Below are 20,563 nucleotides of genomic sequence, written 5' to 3' on the forward strand. Positions count from 1 at the left end.
TTCTGGCAGGGGTTAAAATTCATCCATATAGCCCTGGGGGCTATATGTGATGTATTTTTTGCCAGCCAATGTGTTTTTATTGCTGCTCAGGGCGCCCCACCCTAGCGCCCTGCACCCTCAGTGACCGAAGTGTGAAGTGTGCTGAGGAGCAATGGCGCACAGCTGCAGTGCTGTGCGCTACCTTGGTGAAGACAGGATGTCTTCTGCCGCCGATTTTCCGGACCTCTTCTTGCTTCTGGCTCTGTAAGGGGGCCGGCGGCGCGGCTCTGGGACCGGACTCCATGGCTGGGCCTGTGTTCGGTCCCTCTGGAGCTAATGGTGTCCAGTAGCCTAAGAAGCCCAATCCACTCTGCATGCAGGTGAGTTCGCTTCTTCTCCCCTTAGTCCCTCGATGCAGTGAGCCTGTTGCCAGCAGGTCTCCCTGAAAATAAAAAACCTAAAACTAAACTTTTCACTAAGCAGCTCAGGAGAGCCACCTAGTGTGCACCCTTCTCGTTCGGGCACAAAAATCTAACTGAGGCTTGGAGGAGGGTCATAGGGGGAGGAGCCAGTGCACACCAGGTAGTCCTAAAGCTTTACTTTTGTGCCCAGTCTCCTGCGGAGCCGCTATTCCCCATGGTCCTTACGGAGTCCCCAGCATCAGAGAAAAAAGTGTGAGGTGAAAAGCCAGAGGGGTTAAATCAGGTGTGAGTAATCAGGAGGAGGAGGGGCTGACTAAAGCAGCTGGCTGAACCTATATAAGCAGTGATTAGACTCTTTGGAGCTTGCTCTGTGTAAGGGCTTGTATTTTTTAAGTGCTGCTTGGATTTATAAGTGTGAGTTGTAAACAGCAAAAAGGTGAGTCAGAATACAGAAAAAGGTGAGTTTTATAATACACAATCAGGAACACACATTTGCAGTACCATTAAACTTCTGGTGAGGCTGCAAGGGGATGACCTTGTGAGTGAGTGAGAGGGTCTCTTACTTGGAGTAGCAGAGGGGCTGTGATTGTGCGTGTGTGAGGGGCTTTTTTTTTATTTTTAGCAGGAGCTGGAAGCCAAGTGAAAAGGAGGTGCAGTGAGCTGGAACAACTGCAACTGCCAAGTGGAGTATAGGTGCCGCAGGAGAGAGTACTACGGCTGCATAAAAGTGAAGGACCAAGAACCGCACAAAGATAGATAAGTATAAGCCAGCTTAATTATTGTATAAGTGAGATTGTTTGTCTTCTACTTTTTATTTTTGCTGCTTTTTCTTTGAGAGTAACAGGGAGTTAGACCTTACAAACAATATGGGAGGGGCTGTGATTGAGGACCTCACTCACTGCATGTCGTGCAAGATGTATGCACACCTGGAGCTACCGGCCCAGTGTGATTACATCTGCACGAGGTGTGTGCGAACGGTTGCCCTGGAAGCCCAGGTATCTGATCTAGAGCAAACCGTTACGCGACTGAGGGGGATTCACAATCTCGAGCGTAGTTTAGACAGAACAGTGGAGGAGTTGCGGGAGGGGTCACTGGTAGAAGAGGATGATGATCAGGTAGCCAGTTGGGTCACAGTTAGAAGGAAGAAAAAGAGGGGGAGGGCTCGACATCTCCGAACTATCAAACCCGAACAAATTTGCCCGATTGGACGAGGAATCAGAGGATGATAGTGAAGAAACGACGGTGCCGGAGGAGACTGCTCCCTCTAGCATCCAGAGGAGCGGTCCCTCTGGTACGGTTGGGATAAAAGATAGGGAGGTACCTAGTCAGATGGTGGTGGTAGGGGATTCTATCATCAGGAAGGCAGATAGGGCAATCTGCTACCGGGACCGTGATCGCCGTACAGTCTGTTGTCTCCCGGGTGCTCGGATACGGCACATCACGGACCGGCTAGATAGATTGTTGGGAGGGGCTGGGAAAGACCCGGCTGTCTTGGTGCACGTTGGCACCAATGACAAAGTTAGCGGAAGGTGGGATGTCCTTTAGAAAGACTATAGGGACTTAGGAAAGAAACTGAAGGCAAGGACATCTAAGGTAATATTCTCGGAATTATTACCCGTGCCACGCGCTAATCCAGGGAGGCAGAGGGAGATTAGGGAGGTAAATGTGTGGCTTAGGGATTGGTGCAGGAAAGAGGGGTTTGTGTTCCTGGAACACTGGGCGGACATCTCAGTCAGGCGCCATCTCTATTGTCGTGACGGATTGCACCTGACTGAGGAGGGGGCAGCGGTGCTGGGGGGGAGGATGGTTAGAAGGTTGGAGGAGATTTTAAACTAGGAGCCTGGGGGGAGGGTTTAGCTAGAAACTACGGGTCATGCAGTGAGAATAGTGGGGATGGCGGTAGTAAACGAAATGGGGGAGAAGTTGGGGGGAGAGTAAGAGCAGACGGTAAGGTTACTAACATGGGTACTAAAAGAGATTTTACCAAAGCACTAACCAATGACGATAACAGGTCATCCTTGCTACATAAGGTGAAAGATGTCCCTAACGCAAGGGAAAATACTTATCTTAGTTGTATGTATGTAAACGCCAGAAGCATTACTGGTAAAAAGGGTGAACTAGAAATACTTGCAGCAAGCAAACAATATGATATTATAGGCATTACTGAAACTTGGTGGGATTAATCTCATGATTGGACAGTCAATCTAGAGGGCTATACACTGTTTAGGAGAGACAGACTAAATAAAAAGGGTGGAGGGGTGTGTCTTTATGTAAAGCCGTTTTTAAAACCTAATATATGGGAAGATATTCAGGAGGGTACTGTAGACACTGTCGAGACATTATGGGTAGAAATTGCATGCGGGGAAAAAGGAATAAAAAAGTTAGTATTGGGTGTATGCTATAGGCCGCCTGGTATCAACGCATCTGATGAGGAATTGTTACTAAAGCAAATTTAAAGAGCAGCAGGAGTAGGAGACATAGTAGTGATGGGAGATTTTAACTATCCAGAGATAAACTGGAAAAACGATTCATGTGATACTGCTAGGGGCAATATGTTTTTAAACACACTTAATGATAACTACTTAGTGCAACTAATTGAGAAACCAACTAGGTACAATGCAATCTTAGACCTGGTATTAACAAACAATGGGGATTTGGTATCAGGTATTATAGTAGGGGAACCCATAGGAAACAGCGACCACAGTATGGTCACATTCAGTATCAGTTTCCATAAACAGCCCTATACTGGCTCAACTAGGACAACTTTAGCAAAGCAAATTTTGAAAAGATGAGGGTATTTTTCAGGGATATTGAATGGGAAGGTTTGTTTTTAGGAAAAAATACTACGGAGAAATGGGAGGTACTAAAATTCCTGCTAGCTAAAAATACACTCAAATTTATTCCTATGAGCAGCAAAAAAAGGAATAAAAATCATAAACCGATGTAGCTTAACAAAAAGATTAAGGAACTTATTGGCAAGAAAAGGCGAGCATTTAAAAAATACAAATCTGACGGGGAAGCAGAGTCATTTCAGCACTATAAGGAATGTAACAAAATTTGCAAAAAGGAAATAAGAGCGGCTAAAGTAGAAACTGAAAAACTAGTAGCAAAGGAAAGCAAAGCGAATCCCCAAAAAATATTTAAATACATGAATAACAAGAGATTAAAGAAGGAGAGTATAGGCCCTTTAAAAGACAAGTTGGGAGTCTTAAGCAAAAATGATAATGACATAGCGGACACACTAAATGAGTTTTTTTCAACAGTATTCACTAGAGAGGACCCAATTCAGGGACTGACACACAATCTCAATAATGAGAATATCCCACTGATAGGTATTTATTTAAGCGAGGAAGTAGTCTGTGACCGATTAAAACATTTAGAGATCAATAAATCACCAGGGCCCGATGGTATTCACCTAAGGGTTCTAATGGAGCTTCACTCTGAACTGGCAAAACCGCTATTTTTGATTTTTAAGGATTCAGTTATATCAGGTATGGTTCCCAAAGACTGTCGTATAGCGGAAGTAGTGCCTATATTCAAAAAGGGAAGTAAAGCTGAACCAGGTAATTATAGACCAGTTAGTCTTACATCTATAGTGGGGAAAGTATTGGAAGGTATTCTAAGAGATAGTATTCAGAAGTTCCTTGAAGTCAATAAGGTCATTAAAAGGAATCAACATGGGTTTATGAAGGACAGATCCTGTCAAACCAACTTACTTGGCTTTTATGAAACAGTAAGCGCAAACCTAGATCAGGGTAAAGACGTGGATGTAATCTTTTTAGACTTTGCCAAAGTGTTCGATACTGTACCACACTTGAGACTTATCTACAAGCACAAGAATCAGGGCTAGGAAGCACAATATGCACTTGGGTCAAAAACTTGTTAGATAATAGGGAGCAGCGCGTTGTGGTTAATGGATCTTTTTCAACTTGGACTGAAGTGCTAAGTGATGTGCCGCAAGGCTCAGTATTAGGACCGCTATTGTTCAATATTTTCATTAACGACCTAACAGAAGGTCTAGAGAGCATGGTGTCAATTTTTGCAGATGATACCAAATTGTGTAAGGCTATAAATACAGAGGAGGAAGCCGAGTCTCTTCAGAACGACTTAGTTAAATTAGAAGCATGGGCAGCCAAATGGAGAATGCGCTTCAACACAGGCAAGTGTAAGGTAATGCACTGTGGTAACAAGAACAAAAATTACACCTACCTACAAAATGGGATAAAATTAGGGGATTCTGGACTGGAAAAGGACTTAGGTGTCCTCATAGATAGCAAACTAAGCAGTAGTACCCAAAGTAGGACTGCAGCAAAGAAGGCTAATAAGATATTAGCATGCATAAAACGGGGTATTGATGCTAGGGACGAGAGTATTATACTCCCGTTATATAAATCACTAGTGAGGCCACACCTTGAATACTGTGTACAATTCTGGGCACCGTACTACAAAAAGGATATCCTGGAGCTAGAAAAGGTTCAGAGGAGGGCGACCAAACTAATTAAGGGCATGGAGACGATGGAATACAAGGAAAGGCTTGAAAGACTAGGCATGTTTAAATTGGAAAAGCGGAGACTAAGAGGGGATATGATCAACATCTACAAATATATAAGGGGACAATACACAGAGCTTGCGCGGGACCTGTTTTTGGTCAGATCAACACAGAGGACTCGTGGACACTCGCTCAGGTTAGAGGAGAGGAGATTCCGCACAATACGGCGTAAAGGCTTTTTCACGGTAAGGACAATACGTGTTTGGAATTCCCTGCCTGAGGGAGTTGTAATGGCGGAATCTGTCAACACCTTTAAGAATGGGTTAGATAAATTCCTAATGGATAATGTCAAAGTCAGAAAAATATCTCTATACACACTGCCATATTTGCACCCCATACTGGTCCGCGCTGCGCATGCGTGCGCTCTCCCGTGAGTGCGCATACCCGCTGTTGCGTGCACCCGCTGGTGCTCGGTATGCGTATTTACGGTAAAGTTTATGTAGTCGTAGCGTGCGACTCAATCGTTACATATTTTCACTAATAATGTATTTTGTAGATCATGGTCCCTTTGATAGATTCTGAAAGTTTGGTTAACATAGCATGTTCCTGAACGGAGAGATTCCTCTTTGTATTGTACGAAGGGTCTAACAGGGGTCATACAGTGGTGTTTGGTACCCATCGGAAGAGTATTTAAATAGCAATATTCCGGTGTTGGTTTGGAGCGGATTAATCGCTCGTGCGAATAGTTATGGACATAAGAAGTTTATGTCCATTTACTATTATTTGTTCTTACTTAGTCATGCGGCGGGAAACCCAGTATCCCACCCACCTGAGCTGTTGGAAACAGTCACAGCCCACCTGTATGAATCAACCTATGACCTTTTGTTATAATGCGAAGCCGAATTCCTGTGTCCAATGGACAATGAGATTGTAGGGACCATTGAATTGTATTGTGTGTGGAGCATAAAAGACGAGCCTGTGGCATCCAGCTTTCACTTCTCTTCAACGGTTCTCATTGCTGATAATCGGGAGCTGGATGTCCAGAGGCGCTTGCGATCGTTTCCCCTTGTGCGTAAGTTTTCTCCGTAATCATATTGTCTTACTGTGAGCCATCTCTCTCTCTCTCCCTTCTCTTTCTCTCGTATTTTCCCTTAATTGTATTGTATTGTATTTCCCGTGTAGTTATCTGGTTAGTTAGTCTATGTTATATTGTAGTGTATCATTTGTACTGTGATTCCTTTTTGCAAGTATAATAGTTATAATACATATAATAGGTTTTGGACCCTAAACCCAGGTATCTGTGTATTCTTTATAGTGTTAAGTATTCTCTGAGCGTCGGTGACGCTCAAGCAGCTTTGTAGTTAATCAGGTTACACCAGGTTGCACTTACACTCTGTCTCTACACTAAGGTATACTGTGTATCTCATTGTTAAAGGTATAGATATAAAGGTTTTAACGTTGTGAGCGTCTGCGCCGCTGGTGATCTCCTCGTGGTCCCGAGCGTCCGCTAGGCCTTAGCGACTCATTACGTTAGTCGGCAGCCAATAGCGTGCTTGCCGTGATCTCTGAGCCGTGAGCGAACGCAACGCTTGAGCGTCTCGACTACAGCTGAGCGATTGTTACTGAACTTGCGTACCCTTACGGTACTTCTTACGTAGATAGCGTACAGTGTTCTTAGACCTCATAAAGGGTGATATATACGATAAATATTCTGCTTTATCAATTGCGGGCTCGTCCTGTCCTTCACATATCTGCACTAGGTAGATCAGCAGACATTATCCCTCAGCAAAGGGCGGGAGGTTGTATCCCTCGTAGTGCTGACGGGATAAGCGTCTGCTTCGCTTAGGTAAAGAGTGCTGAAGGAATCCGGGAACCGGAGGTAAGAACAAAACGCTAGTGGGTTTTTTTTAGTTTTTTTTAAACTGTTTATTTTTTTTCTGTCTTGCGTACACACGCACGCACACATATATATATCTGCATTTCTTTTTCAATTGTGTATTTTCGTATATCACTCTCCTGTCTGCCAGATTTATAGTTGATAAACGTGCTAAAAGAGATTTGCTGTTATTTCATAATTTAAGAATAGAGGTAATATAGTTAAAGTGTAGACAAACACACAGTTTTGCCTGGGAGATAAGGCGAAGTCAGTGTGGTATGTGGTAGATGATCAAGGATCATCTACATTGATAAAAGTATAAATTGTGTTACGGTGGATCTTTGCTTTGCGTGCACGTGTCCCTAACAAAGACTTGCGTACGCAATCCAAAGGCCAACGCACGCAGCGTATATTACGCAACGGAGCGTCCGGTTACGCCCACGTAGCTCAAGTCACGATAAGTTGATTTTTAACGCAACGCGGTAAATAGCGCAACAGGCGATAAATAACGCAAATCTATTTTTGGGTATCCGAAATTTAAATTAACAGATCCTGCTCCTAATTGGTAACACATCTGGTCTAAAGGAAAATTTCTGCGCAGAAATAGAAATAGAAACAAAAGTGTACATGTGGTGAGTGAGTGTTTTCATACATTTATACAATTTTGAGGTTGAACCAAAAGAAATCACCGAGTACTCGTGAGGAACATACGTGTAAGTGACATGCACGGTGGCTAAGGAGGCATCCTTGGTTAAACATAATATATGAGCATTAGAGTATAGCGGACCAGGAGGTAACAGACCAGGAGGTCATACAGCAACAGACCAGGAGGTCATAGCAAACCAGCAGGTTCAGGTACAGTAGACAAGGAAGTCCGCTATACAGTCCACAGGCACAACACCGAAAAGGGTTGGTGCAACACCCATATAGGCCATACAAGCTCGCTGAAGGAATTCGCAGCCGCAATTTTCGATTCCATTGGTCTTTCCGTACATAAGCTTAGTTGCTTGTGTGCTGAACGATTGTACTGCACGTAATTGTGTACAGTAGTTAGTAATCTGACCTAGTACCATTAGAGTAAAGGGGTCACAAACGCTATTTGTACATTCTGACGTGATTTGTGTAATTTTTTATTTTAATAAAAAGGGAAGTTCGCTGGTCACTCAGGAATTATCCAACAACCCCACCTTTACTGGAAAGAGTAAGTGTTCTTCGGATAACCCTCGCATGTTCCAGTAAACAAAGGTTTATAGGTGCCCTGGATCGAGTGCGCCAGCACCATATCGGTGTGATCAGGTCGCATTGGTCGGCGTGGGCGAGCGAGTGAGGTGCTCGGTAAACTTCACCGCCTACCTATCGTGAATATTTTGGTTTTCTGTAAGGGTTCGCTGAAGACCCTGATATAGAGATCAGAGGAAGAGTAAGCAACACCTGCAGATTATGGGGGCCAGTTGTTCAGGAAGGGGGCGATCAACCTCGGTTCGGGTTGACCCTGTAAACCGACCAGTAGGATCGGCCAGGTACGTAATGTGTGAGAAATATGGAAGTCACACAGAAGTTTTATGTGATGAATGGGAGAGAATGACGGTACAAGACAGGGAGAAATTCCCAAGAATAGGTAGCTTCAGCCCAGAGGTGTTACAAAATTTAAGGAGGAGGATATGTCTCATAAAATCAACAAAGAGACGAATCCAGCATTATGATTGTTTGCAGTTGTGGCAACAGGAGGGTGAGATACAGAGAGGTTTGGCTCAGGCAGCGGGATCTGGGTCGGTCAGAAAACTGATAGCCACGGCCCCGCCGCCACCATATATTGCAGGAGAGAAGTTGATTGCGGAGAAAGACGCACTAAGGTGTAACACACAATCACTTAGTAACCATGTAAATGTTAAAGATAATGTTGAACCATTAACCCATGCAAGTATTAACCCGTGCAAGTTGTACCCTGTTTTGAACTTTCCTCAGGAGTGTGATCAAGAGGACGAATCGGCAACGATTTCAGCGCTCTCTCTAGCAGCCACCATAGCAGAGACCACAGTAGGCACAGCTCCACCCACGAGATTAGTAAAGGCCCCTAGCGGAGGGATAGGTGAGGTCGTATCAACTGGTAAGTACAGCACCATGCATTATGCTGAAACTATTTCACCACAGCCTGTAGAATCTACACAGAATGAGGTTGTTAGAGTTAACCCTGTTAGAGTAATAGCAGTGCCAAATGGGAAAACAGACACATCAGGAGCCACTCCCATTAGGAACATTGCCATGTACACCCCATTCTCCCGAATGGAATTAAGGACCATAGTGTCTGAATTTCCTGACCCCAGAAAAGACTTAGTTGCCAGTCAAAAATACATCAGAGATTTAGGTAACACTGTAGAGCCCAACAATAAAGACTGGCAGATATTGCTGAGAGCATGTTTACCCTCCAATGTCGACGCAACTCAATTTTTAGTTGATTGCGGATTAGATCAGGATGTACCTCTTACAGATGTGTACAACCAAGATAATGTGAAAAGAATAAACTTACAGTTAAAAGAGTATTTCCCAGCGGTAGCTAAATGGAATAAGATATTCTCCATTAAACAGAGGGAGTCAGAGACAGCTGCAGAGTATTTTCACAGAGCATTATTAGAAATGGCAAAATACACAGGCATAGAGGACATTAAAACAGACACAAACCATCGGGAAGTAGCAGTATCGGTACTGATGGATGGTTTAAAAGAGTCATTGAAGACTAGGGTACAGACCACACAACCATGTTGGCGAGGTCTGTCTGTGGCTACTTTGAGAGAGGCTGCTATTGATCACGATAGAAACATCACCAGACACAGGGAGTCACAAAGTGATAAGTTAATGTCAGTAAGTATACAGGCCCTGACCACAAAGCAGCCTGCGTATGTACCACCAAACCCTGTGGGTAAGTCAACTGTGGTAACATGTTATTTTTGTCACAGACAGGGACACTTTGCACGAGACTGTAGATCAAGAAATATACAAAAATCTTACCAACCCCCTAGACAACGACACGACACACGACATTGGGATCAGGGTCCACAGAGACGGAGTTATGAGCCACATACAGGGGAAACAAAAAGATATCCCCCAAACAGAGACTGGCATGCCTCTGGTAGTTCCCAACTATCTCCCTCACAAGTAGTTGCTGCCAGCGGGATTCAGGGAGGTCACCATACCCAATAGGGGTGTGGCCATACCTGTAATCTGCAGCCAGTAAAATTGATTGCCAACCTTGGAAGTGAACCCGAGGTCGCAATTAATGTAGCTGGTAAAACTTTAAACTTTCTTGTAGACACAGGGGCGGCCAAGTCAGTGATAAATTCGACAGTGGGCATGAGAACCACTGGTAGGACAATTCCAGCCATGGGAGTAACAGGAGTAGTCCAGCACTACCCTGTTAGCAAACCAGCCGAGATTACAATAGGGCCTTTGCATACCAAGCATTCCTTTTTGCTGGCTGCATCGGCACCAACTAATCTCCTGGGAAGAGACTTACTGTGTAAAATGGGGTGCGTCATTTATTGTACTCCTGAAGGTGTATTCTTGGACATACCTGAGAATCACGCTCAGGAAGTACGAGACATGTTAGACTCCCCATCAAAATTAATGTCACATACCATTATGACAAATAGGAACCCATCCCAAGTAGAAGAGATGACATCTCAGATACCAGAGTCACTTTGGACAAAAGACGGACAGGACACTGGATTAATGGCAAACGTAGCTCCAGTAGTTGTACAAGTAAAAGATGGTAGGATAGCTCCAAAAATCCCACAGTATCCTCTGAAGCCAGAGGTGGAGTTAGGAGTTTTCCCAGTAATAGAGCGCTTGCTACAACAGGGCATTCTGGTAAGAACGTCCAGCACTGCCAATAGTCCCATCTTCCCTGTTAAAAAGAGTGGGGGGAGGGGTTACAGGCTAGTGCAGGATCTAAGGGGGATTAACAAAATAGTTGAGAGTCAGTTCCCCGTAGTGCCAAATCCAGCTGTCATCCTAATGCAAATCCCTCCCACTGCCAAATTTTTCACTGTTATTGACCTCTGCTCCGCTTTCTTTTCGGTACCTCTGCACCCTGACAGCCAATATTTGTTTGCATTCACATACAGAGGAGTCCAATACACGTGGACTCGATTACCCCAAGGTTTTATAGATAGTCCAAGTATATTTTCTCAGGCTTTGCATGATTGTTTACAGTCTTTCCAACCAGAGAGTGGATCAGTATTGATACAGTATGTGGACGATTTACTGCTGTGTTCAGATTCACTGGAAGCATCCCTGAAGGATACGAAACAGCTCCTGTTTCATCTTTCAGACACAGGACACAAGGTTTCCAAAGACAAGTTACAATTATGCCAAACTAAGGTAAAATATTTGGGACACTGTCTAACACAAGGACCGAGACACCTGACCGCTGATAGAATCCAAGCAATTAGAGACATGACTCTGCCACAAACCCAGCAACAGATCAGAACGTTTTTAGGAATGTGTGGGTATTGCCGTAATTGGATCCCAGGGTTTTCCATTTTAGCGTTACCTTTGCAGGAAATGGTCTCCTCAAACAAACCTGATCGGATTTTGCATACAGACGAGTCCGAAACAGCATTTGAGAGACTCAAACAGTGCCTAACGCAGGCACCAGCACTAGGTATGCCAGACTATGGGAAACCCTTTGAACTATACGGAACAGAAAGTGCTGGTTGTGCGGCAGGTGTACTAACCCAAAAGCACGGTGATGCCAGCAGGCCAGTTGCATACTACAGTGCTCAGCTAGACACGGTAGCGCGATCCCTCCCCACATGCTTGTGAAGCGTTGCTGCGATAGCATTGCTAGTGACAAAAAGCGAAGATGTCGTGCTAGGCCACAACCTCACAATCCATACGCCACATGCAGTGTCAGCCTTATTGAATTCTGCCCAAACCAGACACGTCTCATCAGCGAGGTTTACAAGATGGGAATTGGCACTAATGGCCCCCGTAAACATCACCATAAGGAGATGCAGTGCATTAAATCCTGCAACATATCTCCCAGGTGTGCCTGGTCAGGCACAAAGGGTGGAAGGTGAGAGTGATGGGGAAGGAGGATTTAATACAAAGGAAGATACACATGATTGTATGGAATATTTGACCCAAAATTTTACCGCAAGGCCTGACATCAGTGATAACCCACTGGAAGATGCAGAACTCACGTTCTACACGGACGGTAGTTGTCATTGACAGTCAGACTCGGGAGACTTGTGTACTGGATACGCAGTCGTAGATGACCAAGACACCATAGAAGCGGAACCGCTAGGCCCACCTCACTCAGCCCAGGTTGCTGAACTGGTCGCCCTAACCAGAGCATGTGAATTGGCTAAGGGTAAGTCAGCCAATATCTACACCGATTCTAGATACGCCTTCGGGGTAGTTCATGATTTCGGAGCCCTATGGCGCCTCAGAAATTTCATGACGGCAGCTGGTACACCGATAGCGCATGCAGCTCACATAAAAAGGCTTCTAACAGCGATACAGGAACCCGACAGAGTGGCTGTTATCAAATGTAAAGCACACACATATAGCCAAGACCCGGTATCACTTGGTAACAGCCGAGCAGACGAAGCTGCTAAGTTAGCAGCTGCTACCCCCATACAGACAGACACCACACAATTGATGGTATTTAATACCATCAACACACAGAAGTTGTGTGAAATGCAAAATTTGTGTTCCACACAGGAAAAGGCAGTCTGGAAGGCAAAGGGATATGGCCAGGAGTCCTCAGGACTCTGGACGGCTGGACATGGTAAACCAGTGGCCCCCAGAGCATATCTTCCATGTCTGGCTGAAGCAGCTCACGGGTTTACTCATCTAGGCAAGGAAGGGATGTGCAAGTTGGTAAGAGCATATTGGTGCGCCCCAGGATTCTCCTCTCATGCGAGTAAAAGAGCAATGTCATGCCTTACCTGTTTGAGAAAGAATATTGGAAAGGCAATACCTACAGAACCATCCCATATCCCACCTGCCAGCGGCCCTTTCCAGGTAATACAAATTGACTTTATACAATTACCCCCTTGTCGGAATTTGAAATATGTACTTGTCTGTATAGATGTTTTCTCGAATTGGGTCGAAGCATTTCCGGCGGCTACAAATACCGCTATGTTTACAGCTAAGAAAATTGTGCAGGAATTTGTATGTAGATATGGTATCCCTAGAATAATTGAGAGCGATAGGGGTACCCATTTTACAGGTGATGTCTTTCAAGGAATGTGTAAGTTGATGGGAATTGATAGCAAGCTGCACACTCCGTACCGTCCACAGGCGAGTGCAAAGGTCGAAAGAGTGAACAGCACTATTAAAAATAAATTGAGTAAAGTGATGGCAGAAACAGGATTGACATGGCCAGAAGCTTTACCCATTGTTTTGTACAGTATCAGAACCACTCCCAGGTCCCCTCTTAATCTGTCCCCCTTTGAAATCTTGTTTGGTCGACAACCGCATGTCATGATTAACCCTCAGGATGATTTGAAATGTAACAACGAAGTGACTGTAAAGTACTTGATTAACATGAGTAAACAGTTAAGGAATCAAAATGATAATCTAAAGTTGGTGATTCCTGATCTACCTGATAGTAATTGTCATGACATTGAACCTGGGGATTATGTAATGATACGGAATTTTCTACGCTCAGGTTGCCTTATTGACAGATGGGAAGGACCATACCAGGTCTTATTGACTAGCACCACAGCATTAAAGGTTGCCGAGAGAGAGACTTGGGTTCATTCGTCCCACTGCAAGAAGGTTGCTGATCCAGAGAAGTCCCGTGATAAGGAACAGACGGTAGAGGTTGTATCACTGGAGTGTCTGTTCCAGGAGGACTGAGGCAGCACCTGAGCCTTGAAAGATCACAAGACCAAGAGCCGTTGTCGACTCCCCACTCCCTTTTATTGTTTTTCTCCACTTCCCATCCCCTCTCCCTTGAAATTTCTTTTTCCCCCTTCTCATTCTTCTCCATTTCCTCCTCAAAGATGGACTTGCCCCAAGAGACTGTGATCCGGATTTTCCTGTTGACCATGATGTTGACCAGAGCAGTCTGTTCCGGCGAGAGTACCATGGAGGTCGAGAGAGGTTCTGGAATGGGTTCTGATGATAAAGATGGAGGCGTAGTTTTCCAAGATCAACCTAACCAACAAGCAAAGGCGAGTATCAGAAAACGATCCGATAGCATTGACCATAGAAGAAATTGTGACGGATTGTTAGCTGAAGAAAACTGTATCTGTAGGCTCTGTAACAATGTCATTGAGGATGGGTGCATTAAGAAATGCCAATCCAGTTTTAATATCCATATGGACCGGCATCCATTGAGTGACTATCACTCCTTAGTGGGTAATGTGTTAAACAAAACAGATTGTTGGGTATGCTCTCAAGTACCTCAAGGTCATAGCAAATCAGGGCTATTACCATTTCCTTTAACGATAGGGGAGGTACTTGAGTTAAATGGTGGGAGACCGGTGGACCGGAGGTTTAATATCTCCAGCCCTCCTAGTTTGAAGCTCCACCAATACCATGTGGATAGGTCCCTACTATGTTTCAACATCTCCAATCCCAGAAAGCCAGGAAATTGGGAAGTGTCATGGAGTAACCACACCATGACCTTTTCACATAGAGCAGATAGAATGCCTACAGATACAGAGCTTGTACGCCACATAGCCAGTAGAGGAAAATCTTTCCGGTATAGGTATACCTTAGGGAATAGGATTACTAGAGTTGGAGAAGTATCACCAGGATACTGTGCACATATCGTACAACCTGATACGTGTACTAAGCAGATGGAAGAATTAGGGTCAGGAGATTTCACATGGAAGGTGTGTAATATGGTTATGTCCTACTCCGTCCCATATGTTCTCCCCGATGATGCATATTTCATATGCGGGAGAAAGGCGTACAAGTGGCTTGCCCCAAACTCTGAAGGATTGTGTTATATTGGAAAAGTACTGCCTGAAGTAATGACTGTGTCACATGACAAAATGAAAGACATACACCGTGGTGCCCAAGCTCCTTATACTCACACCCACTACGAGCACGTTGTTAAAAGGCACCTTATAGAGAAGACAGAGCATCCGGCCTCTGATCTGATAAATGAATCCACCGGGATTCAATTCTTAATCGCGTTAGATTTCACCCGCACCGCTAGAGGAGTGCTGAATTATAAATACATATCGGCGCTCGCAAATTTGTTAGATAATATCACTGAAATGTATGATGACACGTTTAGATATACTGGAAGGGAACTTCAAGCTTACAAAACAGAACTGGTACAGCATAGAATGGTTCTTAATTACCTCACAGCAGTGACAGGCGGATATTGTGTTACATTGGCAACACAGTACGGCGTGAAGTGTTGCACGTATATCACGAATAGCACCGAGGATCCGGTCGAGGTCATAGACCAAAAGATGGACGATATTCTCCAATTGAAGTGGGAATTTCGCCGAAAACACAATCTCACTCTTGCTGCTGTAGGTAATGAGCTGACTGGTTGGGTGTCATGGTTGAACCCGCGAAATTGGTTCTCCGGTTTAGGAGAGTGGGCTCAAGGAGTCATAATGGATGTTGGGAAGTTTCTTCTATGTATCTTGGGTGTCATTATATCGATTGGATTGATATTTAGATGCGGTCAGGCTTTAATGAAGTGCAAACAAAGTACAAGAGTGATGAGTTTGAGGAGTGAGGAAACTGTAATTAACCTGGATTTGATTTATGACCCAACGATAGAAACAATGATGTGATGAAAATGCGATTATACGGTCCGTTTCTTTCACCTGTTTTTCTGCTTTTCCCCAAGATAAAAAAAGACCCCCTTGGACGAGGAAGTTGACAAGACGCTATACAGACAACGGATAGACCAAAGAAGAAGTTTTGACCACTTGAGATACGGACATTTTATGAACTTTGCCATGGATCCCCAGTTTCCCTAGAATTCTTAAACTTACGCTAGCCCAACATTTTTTTTGTAAATCTAATGGCATTGACAAAGCTTTTTGCTCGCCCCTAATGGGCAAAACAGCGCAAAGAAGACGACTTTCAACTGATACCGAACAAAACTTCAACCGACAGATGTACATTAACCTGACATAGAATATCACTGCATTTTCCATAAGTGTTCTTTATCTTCATCTCTACAACCCTCAGGTAATGACACACATAGTCGATAGGGAAAACAGGCACAGATATCAGCAACCACATACCTCCCCCATTCATTTATCAGCAACTAAAATGTGCTTCCCCATTTTGTTACAACTGAAAGCCGAAATGAGCTCGGTAGAGTTTGACAGCCCATCCACAGACCCTTAATACGGGATAAGAAGGAATTCAAATGTATACTTCGCAATACCTCGAAGCTTGATTTACAACACGTACGGCACGATGATACATGACCCCCCAAACATGGACTCATACCCACATGCTTCTTCTATCTCACTAGGTCATACCCTCTTCACACCTTCTCCTCTCTTCTTCCTTACCCAACCATGGAAATAAATTAACCCCTGACATATATATTTTTCTCCTTTTGAAATGTTTTAAAAGGTGGCAGTTATTATTGACTGCCAAAGGGTGGACTGTCAAAGTCAGAAAAATATCTCTATACACACTGCCATATTTGCACCCCATACTGGTCCGCGCTGCGCATGCGTGCGCTCTCCCGTGAGTGCGCATACCCGCTGTTGCGTGCACCCGCTGGTGCTCGGTATGCATATTTACGGTAAAGTTTATGTAGTCGTAGCGTGCGACTCAATCGTTACATATTTTCACTAATAATGTATTTTGTAGATCATGGTCCCTTTGATAGATTCTGAAAGTTTGGTTAACATAGCATGTTCCTGAACGGAGAGATTCCTCTTTGTATTGTACGAAGGGTCTAACAGGGGTCATACAGTGGTGTTTGGTACCCATCGGAAGAGTATTTAAATAGCAATATTCCGGTGTTGGTTTGGAGCGGATTAATCGCTTGTGCGAATAGTTATGGACATAAGAAGTTTATGTCCATTTACTATTATTTGTTCTTACTTAGTCATGCGGCGGGAAACCCAGTATCCCACCCACCTGAGCTGTTGGAAACAGTCACAGCCCACCTGTATGAATCAACCTATGACCTTTTGTTATAATGCGAAGCCGAATTCCTGTGTCCAATGGACAATGAGATTGTAGGGACCATTGAATTGTATTGTGTGTGGAGCATAAAAGACGAGCCTGTGGCATCCAGCTTTCACTTCTCTTCAACGGTTCTCATTGCTGATAATCGGGAGCTGGATGTCCAGAGGCGCTTGCGATCGTTTCCCCTTGTGCGTAAGTTTTCTCCGTAATCATATTGTCTTACTGTGAGCCATCTCTCTCTCTCTCCCTTCTCTTTCTCTCGTATTTTCCCTTAATTGTATTGTATTGTATTTCCCGTGTAGTTATCTGGTTAGTTAGTCTATGTTATATTGTAGTGTATCATTTGTACTGTGATTCCTTTTTGCAAGTATAATAGTTATAATACATATAATAGGTTTTGGACCCTAAACCCAGGTATCTGTGTATTCTTTATAGTGTTAAGTATTCTCTGAGCGTCGGTGACGCTCAAGCAGCTTTGTAGTTAATCAGGTTACACCAGGTTGCACTTACACTCTGTCTCTACACTAAGGTATACTGTGTATCTCATTGTTAAAGGTATAGATATAAAGGTTTTAACGTTGTGAGCGTCTGCGCCGCTGGTGATCTCCTCGTGGTCCCGAGCGTCCGCTAGGCCTTAGCGACTCATTACGTTAGTCGGCAGCCAATAGCGTGCTTGCCGTGATCTCTGAGCCGTGAGCGAACGCAACGCTTGAGCGTCTCGACTACGGCTGAGCGATCGTTACTCAACTTGCGTACCCTTACGGTACTTCTTACGTAGATAGCGTACAGTGTTCTTAGACCTCATAAAGGGTGATATATACGATAAATATTCTGCTTTATCAATAAGGATATCCAGGGGTATGGTGCATAGTCATGCATTATAGTTACTATAAATAGGGATAAAATGCAGCGGCTGACAGCAGCATCAGTCAGAAATTGTAGTCAAATCATCATGCATAGGACACCACAAATAGGTTGAACTCGATGGACAATTGTCTTTTTTCGGGTTCACTACGGCTGGCCGGCGGTCGGGCTCCCGGCGCCCAGCATACCGGCGCCGGGAGCCCGACCGCCGGCTGACCGACAGTGTGGCGAGCGCAAATGAGCCCCTTGCGGGCTCGCTGCGCTCGCCACGCTACGGGCACGGTGGCGCGCCACACTATTTTATTCTCTCTCTATGGGGGTCGTGGACCCCCACGAGGGAAAATAAGTGTCGGTATGCCGGCGGTTGGGCTCCCGGCGCCGGTATACTGAGCGCCGGGAGCCCGACCGCCGGCATACAGAATGCCACCCCTTTTTTCAACCTCAGATACTATGTTACTATGTCAGCAACGCTGCTGTTTGGTTGGACAACATTCAAGACCTAGCTAGTTCCTAATATTGGTGGTCAGAGGCAATGCACATATGCCTGAGCTGAGTCCTTGTGGTAACTGTTAGGGACCATTGGGAGCAGCGGCGTTTCTAGAGAGGAGGGGACCCGTGTGCAGACTCCGTGTGTGGGCCCCCTCCTCTCCTGTAGCCGCCACCGCCGCTGTCCGCGCTGAGACTCTGACATAGTGCCAGAGTCTACAGCGCATGCACAGGACTTCAAAAAATGGCCGCTGTGCCATTTTTACGGAGTCCTGCGCATGCGCTGTAGACTCTGGCCCTGAGCTAGAGTCTTTAGCGCTTAGTGCGCTAGCAGCGGCAGTGACGGCTACGGGAGAGGAGGGGCCACACACCTCACCAATGGATGCCGGAAAGGTAAATATTGAAAAAATGGGTGCAGTGTGTGTGGTGTGTGCCCTCTCTGGACCCAGGGGCCCGTGTGCACCGTACACACTGCACCCATTATACATACGCCAGTGAGTGGGAGTAGGGGCGGACTGACATTATTCAGATGCTAACACGAGTTCTCTCTCCTCTATGGTGCTTCTCCAATGTCAGGATGGGTAGCTTAACACTGGGTTGATAGGTGCAATAGCTTCAGGGCTGCCATTAGAAACTGTGGGGCTCGGGACTGACAATAGGCACTCTCCCCACCCCAAATTTTAAAAAAAATAATTCCTGTGCACATACAGTACTCTGAGCAACACTATATCGTGCCCCACAAAGTAGTGCCCCTTGCGCCATTATAAGCCCACACAGTAATTCCCCTCACACCATATTAAGCCTCCACAGTAATGCTCCAGACACCATATTACGCCCCCACAGTTATGCCCCCCAGTAATGCCCTTATTACTATACTATTCCCCCACAGTTATGCCCCTGTCACCTTATTATGCCCACATAGTAAAAAAGCCCTATGCGACAGTACCTGCTCTCAGTTCTGCCCATTGTCAGGGGTTTTGCTCATCAGGGGGCACCCTTCAACCTTTTCAACATGTACCTCCCAAAATGGCCTCCTCCTCCTCTATCATTAAAAATAACTGTCTCCTCTGAGGCGGCGGCCATTTTGGGAGGGACATGTTCAATACTTAGAGCTGGGGCCCTCTTAGTAGTGGGCAGCAGTGGGCAGTAGAAGGTGGCATGCAGCCAGGGCCCTCCAATCTCTGTCAGAGCGGCCGGGCCGTGACAGTTGTGCCCCCAGCACCCCCCTGATGGCGGCTCTGAATAGCACAATACTGTAGCGTGTGATCCTTTGAGGGGACATTCATCAGGACTAATGCAATAGACCCATCTACAGGGGCCTGATCCTCGTGGGTTTAGTAACAAACTTTCTTCTCAAAACTACAGCAGAGTCTCTAGCAGAGTCTCTAGCAGTACTGTTATCGGCCTTCTCACTTGTCTTGTCTCTCTCATTAACTAGCCAGTCTTACTGGTGGGGGAATGTATATGTTACGGGCACAAATGTTACTGGTATAACTTATTACAACCGTACACATTTTTCTTACCTGAGTTGTGATCGTTTCCAGTAGACAACGTATCCTGTGAAGAAGAGGAGGATGGGAATAATTGCCAGCACCCACAGGCTGTAAGTCTCACCTCCTGTAGAGAGAAATGTGCATATAGTAACTGTTCATACCAGGAGTGCTGGCTGAGATTAATATTTAATTTCACCAAATGCACAGTATAAAACTAAGGGCCTAATTCAGATCTGATCGCAGCAGCAAATTTGTTAGCTAATGCACAAAACCATGTGGCTAATTCACACCTGATTGCGTTCGGCTGCCGTTTTGGGGGCATGGTTTGGGCAATGCAGGCATGCTTGGACCGTGCGGGGGGCGGACCGTGCCAGCTGCGTGACATCACACGCAACCACTGTGACCAGGGACACGGCGAAAAGTCACCTACCAGCGCAGTAATGCTGCGCAGGTAGGGACTTAATCACCCCGTGCGCTAGCATTGCTGCCGTACGATGCTATCACACCCATGCGGTGGTCGGAGGGCCAGACATGCAGGGTGGACTAGCCCTGTGATGGGCATCCCCCCCATGTCAGGGTGGCCGATCGTAGCCGTGCAAAATTTTGCACGGCTACTATCAGGTCTGAATTAAGCCCCATGTGCACTGCATGTAGGGCAGATGTAACATGTGCAGAGAGAGTTAGATTTGGGTTGGTTATATTGTTTCTGTGCAGGTTAAATACTGGCTTCTTTATTTTTACACTGCAATTTAGATTTCAGTTTGAACACACCCCACCCAAATCTAACTCTCTCTGCACATGTTACATCTACCTG

The 20,563-nt window shown here is 45.3% G+C and overlaps 1 protein-coding gene across 4 annotated transcripts in view; it reads right to left on the reverse strand.

Moving 5' to 3' along the window:
• LOC135050313 (cell surface glycoprotein CD200 receptor 1-A-like) overlaps positions 1-20,563 on the reverse strand; it is a 119,424-nt gene that overhangs the window by 38,776 nt on the left and 60,085 nt on the right. For all 4 annotated transcript variants that reach the window (XM_063956720.1, XM_063956718.1, XM_063956717.1 and 1 more), the window contains one exon: positions 19,780-19,873. In XM_063956720.1, coding sequence (XP_063812790.1) covers positions 19,780-19,873 — 94 coding nt within the window. The remainder of the gene's footprint in view (positions 1-19,779; positions 19,874-20,563) is intronic.

This window comes from Pseudophryne corroboree, chromosome 2, assembly GCF_028390025.1.
Source record: "Pseudophryne corroboree isolate aPseCor3 chromosome 2, aPseCor3.hap2, whole genome shotgun sequence".
NCBI lineage: Eukaryota > Metazoa > Chordata > Amphibia > Anura > Myobatrachidae > Pseudophryne > Pseudophryne corroboree.